Here is a 12,123-nt window from a genome sequence, read left to right on the forward strand (position 1 = left end):
AGCTTAATTTTTTTTTTAATTTGAAAAAAGTCTGCAAATAAGTAAAAAAAAGATGATGGTATTTTATGAAGTGTGGTACTTTACAATCCAGTGATTTCCGTGGTTTGTGTTCACAGATGGTACGGCACAGAGAAGGAGTGCAAGGACAACAGCCACACTCTGCCGTACTCCTGCAGCATCACCCAGGACCTCCACCTCTTCACGCCGTACGAGATCTGGGTGGAGGCCTCCAACCAGCTGGGCAAGGCCAAGTCTGATGTCATCACAGTTGACATCCTAGAAGTAGGTGGGTGTGAGAAGAAGCAAACTTTGACCTGCTTAGCTTACCAGCTCAGATCTCCGTGTCAGCGTGGCCTCCAGGTTTTAGGAGTTTAAACAACTAAACAAGTCCACCTTTGACCTTTCATCTCCTGTTCCATTTGTGCACACAGAGATGAAACCTATTGTGTGTACGCAGTTTCTACTTTTATCTTTAACCAAAACTTCAAGTCTTCAAGAGAATTTCTGAACAAATTAGATGAAAACAACACAAAAGACAGCAGCAACACAACTTTGTCAAGCAACGGTGGACATACAGAAGGAGATAACCTTCATCAATTAAACCAGAATTGAATTGATGCAACAAAAGAGGAGTTAATTCATGCATAGTGATGTAAATAAAAAACTGTAATGTTCACATTAGAGGCTGACATTTTTTGGGGAATCCCATGAGTCACGGGATTTCCGTGGAATTCCCGTGGATTGTCTAAATTTGTTTGGGCGCTCTCTGGAAACGTTTAGTTTCACAGATCATTTTTACCTTCATTCCTTTTACAATTTAAAGGCCGGCTTTGTTCTTTGTTGTGGTGATTGCTTTGAAGTCCATCATCATTAAATATGCTGTTTTATAGCATTAGGACATGTTCAGGTAATCTTTCTGGAAGACGGTCTTTAAAGTGATGCTCAGAAACCACTTCTAAACGGACAACGCCTCTGTTAATGAGCTCCTTTTCTCTTTACTTCTGCTTGCTGGACATGCACACCGAAAAGCATTCAGACTGATGGAATGTTACTGACTGATCCTTCCACCTAATCCTGTCTCCAAGGCGCCTCCAGCGCTGAGGCCTGTGGAGTTTGAGCTTTTGAGGCTTTAAAACTTGGACTTGAAATAATACAACCTGATGAGCTTGGAATTCTTCACCTGGTTTCTTTGTAACACGCTCCAAAGAGCGCTGGGAAGTCCAGATGAAATACCGAATTGAGGCGATGCTCATGTCACTGGCGGAGAGACAAGCATCCGTCACAAGGTAATCCTTTTCTTCTTGCTGATGTATGCAAGCACACACCTGTTTGTACACCTTTAGGGCAGGGCAGGGCCTCGCAGAAAAGCAGAGGGGCACGCACAGCGTGGGTGTTTTCAGCCTCTACGTGCATGAGAGCTCCTGCAAAGTTTCCTCTCGATCCAGCTGACCCAGCCTTCCCTTTGATGCTAACAGAAGCTGGTCATCACTAAACCACACCTGCTGCGAGCTGCCGTGACTCACCCGCAGCCGCAGTCCCATCCAATCAGTAACCAAGGTGAGGTGGAAACACCTACGGACTTTCAGCATTCCTCAGTCCCGGGAAAATCAGGCAAACGAGAGGAAACTTGTGTTTCTGTCTGTCTGGAGAGCGGTGACGTGTTGAGGAGCGACGTGTCGAGCTCGAGCAATGATTCATCCACTATTTTTCACGTCTCACTGACTTTCTGATGTATTTCAAAAATGCAAACCGGACACCTGGAGGAAAAAAAAAAGAAAAATCATCCCTCCTTCAGGACTTATGTCATTTCAAAAAGCATTATTCAATAGATAAACTAGGGAAATGATAAAACAGTTTTAAATTTAGGCAGGAAAAAGCGGAAATCAAACATGTATTCATGTAATTTATATTTCCCACATTTAGAGACTTCAAAATTTGAGTCTTTCTAGTAAAATAGAAGTCCATATTTTAGCATAAATTATACAATTTCTTAATTACTCTGCTCTGTTTTACATCACCTTATCATCTCTTTATAGGTGTAACGAGTCAGATGGATCCATAACCATATTTAAGGAGCTTGGATAGTACGTGGTGAACTTGGCAGAGGTCAGGAACGGCAGACTTGCACAGGAACAAGACAGTAGAAGCTAACGCTCAGAATTGTAGAAACGAACAAGACTTCACATCTGAACACAGCCTGAAGCCTCCTTATAAATGTTTGTGGTGATTGCTTGAATGAGGAACAGCTGGTGAGGTCTGGGAACAGCAGGCAGAGGCTTATGGGAAATGGAGTGAAGATGAGAATCAGGAGACAGGCAGAACTCAGGCGATGGCTCCCTCTGGTGGTCTGAGGGGGAAACGGACTGATTCATGACAATAGGGTAACCAAACAGTAAATCAACTTGTTTTGGTTGTTTATCTCTATAAATGTGGCTTTTAAAGAAAATCTTTGCCACATTTTTGACAATTTATAATAAACTTATTTAATTCCTGAAATTGTAGTCTAAAACCGTCTGTGTGCTGCCCCCTACAGGTTGAACTAAGGTATTACAGTTGAATTTTGTGATTGGTCAACTGGTCAAGTCCCTAGTTTTTTGTTTTTTTTTAAATGAAAGAAATGTCCCAAGTCATTTCAGAAGTTTCACACCCCGCCCATCTTTGATTCTGTAATAGTCGATTGTTATTGTGCTAGCTTTAGCATGGCTCGTAGATGTTTTGTCTTGCACAACTTTCTAGTGGATTTTGAAGTGGAGTGGTTAATTTAAATTTGAATCCAGCAAACTCCCTCCTGGTGATGATTTGCAATGAACATTTCACTCGGGATTGTTTGCCTAATATGTTAGCCTTTAGCCTATTAGCTTATTATTCAAGCATATTTTACCACTCAGACACTGGTCCACTTCAGCCTAAAAAGAAAACTATAAATGTAAAATTACCAATTGAAAAATAATGTATCAATTAGTAAGATGCTGTTTTAAATTTTCAACTTTCTGTCACCCCTGGGAAATATGTCCTGGTAGCCGATGAGCTCAAAGCTCCGCCCCCATGTAAAATTAGGCTCAGCTCAGCAGCGACAACTCAAAAATCAGAATTGAAACTGTGAAGGACTGAAAATGAAGATTCTGAAAAAAAGGGTAAATTTAAAAAAGCAGCTTTTACTAATAAATAAATTATTTTTCAATTGGTAATTTTTACATTTAAATATTTAGTCACGTTTTTTTATTTTCAAGACTTATTTCAAGTTTTCAGTTTTTTAAATATATTTTCATAAAATTGTTTTTCATATTTTCAACAAAAAAATGGTTTCAAATTTACAATTTATTGTTTTCAAAATTTCCAAAAATTGTTTTCAGTTACAATGTCTATTTTTAAAGTTATCCAATTGTTCTTTTGTTCACTTTAAGCTGATCCTGGTTTGACCCCATATTAGTGTTTAAGCGTCACCGATGACGCTTCAGGAATTAAAGGGTAAAAACATCTTAAACTTAATAAAAACTGTAGGATGTGTTTTTTTACTTCAAATTCTAAAGGTAAACCAAAGTGTAAAGTTTAATAGTTTAAGGGAAATGTATTCATTTTTCCTGAGGTAAATCCGTACAATATATTGAAAGATAAAACTTTTGCTTCTTACTTTTACTTTTCTTTTTCAGAAAAAAGACTTGATTGATTAAACAGGCTGCAGCTTTTCCCTCTAAATCTTCCTCATCCTCTCTGAGGTTTTCGGTATTCGTTTATTTGTTAGGGATTAGATTTTAGGGGGGAAGTGAAGTTGATAAAGAATGCATCTGAAAAAAGAAGAGCAGAGCTTGAAATAATGGTCTGTCGTTGAATGTTTGTTTGTCAAAGAGATAATTATTGTCAGATGAGGAAGTTTTCTTCAGCTTGCAGAAGTCCAACCCTTAGAAACAAAGAGAGTCTGGGAGCTTTGCTTTGCCGTTCCATATGTGAAAATATCAGTCCTTAAATCGACATTGAAAGGGGTTCTAAATCCTGCAAACACATTGAAATCTCAACTTTTTGCAGGAATAAAAGTCTTTCCAGAAGATAATTGCAACTCTGAAATTATCTGATTGTCCAGACGTTTTTTTTTAGATTTTCTGGCTTGCTTGAAATTGATGTTTTATTTTTATTGAACCCTCCATCTTTTGGATTTAAGCTATATAAAAGACTTAGTGTCATATAACTCCAACCTCATTCATTAATTTTCTCCTCCATGATCAATTTTCAAACGGTTGGAACTTCTGTGATATGGAACTTCCCGTACCTCCCTACCATAGAATTCATCTTTACACACCAACTGCAAGAAGTCCAAATCATGAACATTCCACCACTGTGCTTAGCAGTTTAGTGTGAGGTCCAGGTGTCAACATTCTTGCAGAAAAATTCTGGTATTTTGGTTCAAAAAGTTGTGCTCACATGTGTTTGTTTTTGATGCAACTTCTAAGATGAAAACCATTTTTAACCAGCACGTCTGGTGCAGGATTTTTCTCATGACATTAAAAGTAAACAGTATTAAGAGTTAGCTTTAGGATTTTTGCATTTCTTGTTTTTATATTTGCACAGAAATACTTCAGTTCAGTGTAGTAGCATTAAGGTTCTGCTTTGTTTTTCTTGTCTTGAAACAATATCTGCGTATCTTCTTACTAGCACCTGTCATTTTTGACAATATCTTTGATTTCAGTTTTACTATAATGGAAAGTAAAATATTTAGCAAACTGTAAATGTTTCACAGCCTTTTCAGCCTCTGTTTGTCAGTTTTTGTGAATTAAAGTGTTTTAGTCCAAACACTAAAGTAGTTTACTGCAGAGTAAACTACTGTTTACACAGACATGATATTTACTGTAATATCTTTAGTAACAAAGAAAAGAAGGACTTGTTTCCTATTTTCCTTGTCTTATCGACAGGTGATTAAATTATTATGTGTCAAAAATATATTTACATGTATCTTTTTTTTGCCTGTTCTTCTAATGAAACTTTTCTTAAAAATCAAAGTAAATCAATTACAAATACAAGCTAGAAAAACAGGAATATTCATTTTTTTATTTACTAAATTTTAAGTTTAAGAAATAAGTTTGTTTGATAAAATAACTCTATTCTAGTCCTTAAACTTTAGATTAGTGATCATAAATAAATGTTGAATTATTTTCTGATTCAACGTGAAATGAAGGACCCTCAGTATTTACCTCTCCCATCTCTTCTTCCTGCAGTGACCACAGACCCCCCGTCAGGTGTGATGGTCAGCCGGGTCGGGCAGTTGGAGGACCAACTCAGCGTCCGCTGGGAAGCCCCGCCCGCTCTTAAAGACTTCCTGTTTCGAGCCAAGTACCAGATCCGCTACAGGCTGGAGGAAAACCAGGACTGGAAGGTAAAGAGCTCAACGTTTTTACTAAGAAATCTGACATAAATCTCTTATTTTGACACCAGCATTCTAAAAAATGGGATGACTAAGATCATTGTTGACATCAATATCATTCTAATTAGTTGAGTTTTATGTTCCTATTTCTAAGATCAACAAAAACACAGTTTCAAATTACATTTTATTAGGATTATTGTACATCCAATGGAACACATATTATTTCGAAAGCTAAAAATCATGTTGAATATAGTATATTATACACATTTCTTTTATTTTCTGCTCTTTTAGTCATGGTCCTACCAACACAAAAATCAGCAATTTTCATAAATGTTATAACTTTATTGTATTATTAATCAAATTTTTTATATTTTGGAACTTTTGATAAAAAGGAAGACACTTTGTGGGGGTCTTCCTGACCCGATTTGGTGGAAGATGATACACAGGCCTAGTTCAGGAGAGGAGAAGGGAGACAAAAAGCAAATTAAAGTGATGAATAAGTATTTATGTTTTTACATTTTAATGTAATTTTAGAAATTTAAGATTTTTCTTTAAATATATTTGTGTGAAAAAACAGTATAAAAGTCTTTGGCTTTTTTCCTGTCAGTTTTTAGACAAATATATTGTTGTTTTTTAATGCAGAAATCCTTTTTTTCCCCTTTTTTGGTGTAGCAGAACAAGTAAGAAATAATGGTTAATAATTTACAGCCATATATCAATCAGTCCCTTTTTGTATAGTTTTTTTTTTATCAATATGCAGTTAAACACAAAAAATACATTTAAACATTAGTTAAAACAAAAATTCGTAAGACACATTAGATAAAAGAATTAATAATAAAACAGACGTAAAAATGGAAAATAATAGAAACGCTGTGGCTAAAATTTAAGGAGGAGGAGCTGCATATATTAAAACATGAGTTAAAACAATAAAACGTCATAAGATGCATTAGAACATGTGATAGCTAATGCTTTTGTTATGGATGTTGTGCAAAACGCACATTTTTTCATCCTGATCTACACGGTTTCTCCCGCTGCGATTAGTAGGAAAAAGGAGTTAAAAATGAAACCTGAAGACTTCTATCCTGCAGCGTTGAATGAAAAAAAAGCAAATTCCTCTGAATTGGAAGGAAGATTCTTCAGCAATTAAAGGGGAATCGTACCGTCGCAATACGAGCAAGTCCTTACTCGCAGCGGAAGAAGAAAAGGGAAGGGAGTGGAGAGGCGCGGCAGAGGGACGATAACATTGACAAGAGGAGAGAATCTGAGAGCTTTAAGGGAGGTTGAAGGAAACAAAACGCCTCTGAAGCGAACCCCATCATGAGGTCACGCTGAGGAATGGAAGGATACATCTCAGCTGTTAATGCCTTCAATATGGCCGTGTGGCGTCTGCCGTCCATCACGTCGTCGGCCCTCTCCACGCCTGTAATTTCCGTGTTCTGTTTTCTGTTGGAGTCTTCCTTAACAAGTGTTTACAGACTGGAAGCCAGAGGGAGAGCTGGGGTTATTAGACCCGATATTAACTGCAGCGCCGTTTGCACGGACACCTGCGTGCGCTCATGTCTGCGCGTTTCCCAGCATACCCGGCGCTCTAATAAATAACAGGCTCTGCCCAGCAGGCATGCTAACTTAAAAATAGCTTCATAAACAGGCTGATCAGGAGTCACTAAACAGTGTGGTTTCCATGGATGCTTGGGTCTTGTTTTGTGCGTCTTTTGTTTAAGTTTGTGCCCATCGATATTTAATACTGTGGTGGGACCTCCAGCTCTGAGCTATTCTGTCTTCTCTTTGTTGTGCAGGTGATGGACGACGTTGGGAATCAGACATCCTGCAGACTGGCCGGACTCAGACCGGGAACGGTGTATTTTGTTCAGGTAAAGTGTGCATTTGTGGACATGTGAGTGTGTGGAAATGCATCTAAGAGTGGCGTTTCTGCAGGTCCGGTGTAACCCTGTGGGCATCTACGGCTCCCGCAAAGCTGGGATATGGAGTGAGTGGACCCACCCGACTGCTGCCTCCACACCCCACAGTGGTGAGCCCTCTCACACGCACACTTTTTTTTGTCCAGGAGCAGTTTGGTCCCTTAGAGAGGTAATTTGTTGCGGAGAAATGAGTTTTATAACACGGTGTACCGTGTATCCAGCAGCTCTTGGTGGCCTCCTGGAAGCAGAAGATCGCTCTCTGGTTTTACATCCTCCATTTCATTCATTCCAGATGGATTCCTCAAATCTAATAAACTTAATAACGCCACAAAATTGAATCATTTTACTGAATCCAGTCAAACGTTTACAATAATTCACCGGCCGGAAATGAATCTGATATTTGGAAGATAATTGTGGTAAAAGTCTCCTCGCGCTTTTCCTCCCCGGATCTCTGGAGTCTCTGTTGTGCCAACGCTCCAACACGGAAACTGCAGAACAAAATGTTATCATGAACCGACCGCAAGTTATGAAAACAAAACCATGTTCATAAAAACCCACATTTTTCTTTTGCTCCACCACTCTCACCAACAGGCTTTCATGTTTTCTCTGCTTTTGACAGCCTTTACTGATCAGTGAAAGAGTCGTGTTCTCTTTCATCTTTTTTTTTTAATTTATAGGTTTTAAAGATTAAAATCAGGTATAATGATGTTGACTTTTAACTGATTACTATCATTTAAAAAGGGAAATAGTGGGTTAGGATTTTGAAGATTTACAGGGTTGACTCATTTTTTAAAAAAGTATTTCAAAAATTAGAAACCTGTTTGCTCTTAAACTGTTTAAAATGCTTTTTCCCTTTGCTATAACATTGTTTTTTTTAATACATATAAAGTCTTTCACTCTTGCGATGTGTTTAGAACTTTATTTTGAAATTCTATATAATTTGCTTTATCATTATCACTGATATAATAAAACAAATTATTATTCTGTTTTAAAAAAAATTGAACAAAAGAGGAAAAAAAGGAAGAAATATCCCAACATTTTGTTCCTGTACGTTTGAGTTTAAAATTTTGGCATGTTATACATTTTTTCTGTTTTTTTAACCTTTATTGACACATCTAAAGTCACAGAACACGTAGAAATCCCAAATTATATGACAGCTATGATCTAAAAACTATAACCTCATAACATAAAGTAGACCCAAAGCAGTAAATTAATAAAAAAGAGAAAAACAATGAAAAGGAAAAAAAAGGTATTCGTTTACGTAAACAGAAAAATAAACAACTTGTTTTGTAGTTTTTCTTAGCTTCAAACTTTTAAAGGGATTTACAGAATAGATTAAAATAATAAAAAAAAACAAAAATTAGTTTAAAAAATGTATGAATAAAAACTTTTCCTTAAAATATCAAATTGTTAACTAGATTTAATGTTTGTTTGTATATAAAGACAAATTGATTGTTGGTTTTTAATTAGGGCTGTTTATTGTTAATTAATTGCAGACATTTTAGAAAATTATTTTTTTGTTTTTGCGTTAATCAAATTTTTGTGTCGGAAGGTTATTTCTATGTTATGCAAACCTGGAGAAACATTTTATCCATCTTGTACCATGTTCATTTAAGAAAAATATAAATATGCAATAATTTATTTGAATATCAGTCAGATGTTTTTTGTTTTTTATTTATATATTATTTATGTAAATAATATATAATAATAATAATAATAATATATATGTATATATTGATGGTGTCAAAGTAAAGGTTTGAAGTCTTTTATAATAATAAAAAAACTTAATAAAGCCACCTTTTTAGTTTTACTTTGATCTTTCATTATGCCACTTGATACAAAACCTAAATAAAATATGCCAAAATGAGGCTTTTAACAGCAATTATTGGGTTAAAAATAATTTAGATTAAAATTGATTAATTAGATGAATTAATTACAGGTCACAATTAATTAAGCACACAAAAAAGAATCGCATGACATCTCTAGTTTTAAGAAAGTTTTGTCTGAACCAAAGACTTTGCTTCATTGGTTTGGTAAAAAAAGTTTTTTAAAATTTTGGTCTTCCCTCCACAGAGCGACTGATGACGGGCTCCTGCGACTCCAAGTCCAGCGGGGACTCGAACTCCACCCTGCGGCGGGAGCTGAAGCAGTTCTTCGGCTGGGTGCGGAAGCACGCCTACGGCTGCAGCAGCATGTCCATGAAGCTCTACGACCAGTGGAGGGTGTTGATGCAGAAGTCCCACAAAACTCGCAACCAGGTAGGTAAGCATCGCCAACGCAGAGAAGCAGCACGGGCAAACGCACACTTGATGTGCTGCAAAGAAACAACCTGGTGTGAGTTTGATGAAAAGTCATTTCTAACTGCGCTTGTCTCCATTCAGGTTCTCCAAGGGGATAAATCATAGCACTCGCTGGCGTCAGAAGCAGAAATGAACTGAGTGAATGCAGTGGGTGTTTTTTCTCTATGTGTGACAGAGAGACGACGCTCGCGTTTTGGAATTATAAAGACATTTTGTACCGGCCGCCTTCATTGGGTGGAGGAGACGCCGTCAGTCTGAGCACATGACCACCGGTGGACGAGATGAACGGCTCTCACATCTGTAGCACCACATTGATGGACCCCAGAACAGACATGATCCAACAGAGATGCTGCAAACACGTTTCAAGTGTTCCTCCTGTGGATCCGAAGCACCATCTAGTGGCTGCTCCTCACCCGTGGATCCTCCACCTCCTCACCTCAATGCAGAGAGAAACAGTATTTCTGATTATCGCTTTGTTTATATAATGTGCCAAACGTTCTCACCCAGGATCCGTGTATTTCTGAGTGACAGTATGTGACTGATGACGATTTGCTGCCTTTATTTTTGTACTTATTAATATGGGCATATTTAAAGTATAAAATTATGTTTTATAATTTTTAAATTATATTTAGTTACTAAAGACTATACAATGACTGAAGTTGTTATTAATCTCTCATGATGTTCCATAAAAATGCTGCCAGAAACTCTGAGTGTGGAAATGACTATGGATTGATTGAAGCAGTTTAGGTGGAAAAACAATCCAAATTAGGCAAAATGAAGATAAAAAAAGAATTAAATGCCTAGAGAGCTTTAAAAAAAGGGAGTAAAAACAATAATATAATCAAGAATTCATATTGTTTCACTTATGTGCTTTAATTCCATGTTGTTTTTCAATGGCAATGGAAAGAAACTGACTTTACTCACATATTCTTTTAATATTTAATAAGACTGAATGGGAAATATGTTGGTTGAATGTCTAATCCAACAATCTGACAAAACAATGCCAATAATGTAAATATTTATACTAGAAAAAAACGTGTTTTATGCAACGAAATCCACACATAAACTCATCAAGAAATGTACAAAAATCAAAATTGTTACTAAAGACTTACAATCATTACACTTACCACCATTATGAATAGGGATGGGCGATGTATCTGTCCAGTATCGGTATCAGCCAATATTTGCATAATTTGAGTTTGTCGGCGATGGACCAAAACAAAAAAAAATCCACTGATTTATTTATTTTTGACATGGATACTTGTTCCTAATAGATCCTTGTCACTGTCAGAAGTTGTTCTGACAGTTTATATGTGTATTTTATAAATGTAAGGGATACATGTTGATGCTAATCAACCCCTGGCAATGAGAAGCTGATGATTTATCGTCACATCTAAGTGTCAGAATGTTTTCAGGTATATTTTCTAATATTTAAAGTGATACTTGTTTCTATGAGATTCCCTTCTGTACGTTAAATAGAACACGTATAATGTGATTGTATAGTAGGGCTGCCACGATTAGTCGACTAATCGACGACTAATCAACTATTAAAATAGTCAATGACAAATTGAATATTCGATTAGTCGTTACTTTTTATTATATGGATTCAGATTGCAGTAAAATTGAAAGATATAAGGGCCTTATGCTAGGTTTTTTGGACTGTTTTGGCATTTATTAAGGTTTTTTAGGCTAATGTGGAGTTTAGCTAATATTTTGGCTACATGTTAGCTATTTTTGGCAAATTTAGGATTTTTTTTTTGCTTTTTAGGCTATTTTGGAGTTTAGGTAATGTTTCAGCTACATGCAGCTGTTTTGACTAACTTATAATTTTTTTTTTGTTTGTTTTCAAGGCTTTTTTGGAGTTTAGCTAATGTTTCACCTAGCTAGCTGTTTTGGCTAACAGGTTTTTTTTTCAGTTTTTTAGGCTAATTTGGCATTTAGCTAATATTTTAGCTGGCAATCATCTTCAGCGTTTTCAGCTATTAGCTTCAGCGATTTCAGCTATCATCTTCAGCATTTTCAGCTATTAGCCTCAGCAATTTCAGCTATCATCTTCAGCATTTTTAGCTATTAGCTTCAGTGATTTCAGCTATCATCTTCAGCATTTTCAGCTATTAGCTTCAGCGATTTCAGCTATCATCTTCAGCATTTTCAGCTATCATCTTCAGCAATTTCAGCTATCATCTTCAGCATTTTCAGCTACTAGCTTCAGCAATTTCAGCTACTAGCTTCAGCAATTTCAGCTATCATCTTCAGCATTTTCAGCTATTAGCTTCAGCGATTTCAGCTATCATCTTCAGCATTTTCAGCTTTTAGCTTCAGCGATTTCAGCTATCATCTTCAGCATTTTCAGCTATTAGCTTCAGTGATTTCAGCTATCATCTTCAGCATTTTCAGCTATTAGCTTCAGTGATTTCCGCTATCATCTTCAGCATTTTCACCTTCCATCTTCAGCATTTTTAGCTATCACTTTCAGCCTCTTCAGCTATTGTCACTATAATCTTCATTGGCCAAACTCAGCTTAAAGCATTCACACTAGCATTATCACAGG

At 36.5% G+C, this 12,123-nt stretch overlaps 1 protein-coding gene and 1 long non-coding RNA gene across 4 annotated transcripts in view; one reads left to right on the forward strand and one right to left on the reverse strand.

Annotated features, from left to right (window-relative positions):
- On the reverse strand, positions 1–2,398 carry LOC118598022. The gene is made up of 2 exons (XR_004947064.1): positions 2,019–2,398; positions 1–1,757 (listed from the first exon to the last, which is right to left on the reverse strand). It is a non-coding gene; the product is annotated as an uncharacterized LOC118598022 (long non-coding RNA).
- Positions 1–10,420, forward strand: part of crlf1a (cytokine receptor-like factor 1a) — a 21,206-nt gene extending 10,786 nt beyond the window's left edge. The window contains exons 4-9 of one of the 3 annotated variants that reach the window (XM_024269908.2): positions 117–286; positions 5,208–5,365; positions 7,150–7,224; positions 7,289–7,382; positions 9,346–9,534; positions 9,654–10,420. In XM_024269908.2, the coding sequence (XP_024125676.1) occupies positions 117–286; positions 5,208–5,365; positions 7,150–7,224; positions 7,289–7,382; positions 9,346–9,534; positions 9,654–9,670 (703 nt within the window). In that variant the 3' untranslated portion in view covers positions 9,671–10,420. The remainder of the gene's footprint in view (positions 1–116; positions 287–5,207; positions 5,366–7,149; positions 7,225–7,288; positions 7,383–9,345; positions 9,535–9,653) is intronic. The other 2 variants (XM_024269823.2, XM_024269741.2) reach the window with 2 other exon arrangements.
- The last annotated feature ends 1,703 nt before the right edge of the window (positions 10,421–12,123 follow it).

The sequence above is a fragment of the Oryzias melastigma genome, linkage group LG22 (genome assembly GCF_002922805.2).
Source record: "Oryzias melastigma strain HK-1 linkage group LG22, ASM292280v2, whole genome shotgun sequence".
Classification (NCBI taxonomy): domain Eukaryota; kingdom Metazoa; phylum Chordata; class Actinopteri; order Beloniformes; family Adrianichthyidae; genus Oryzias; species Oryzias melastigma.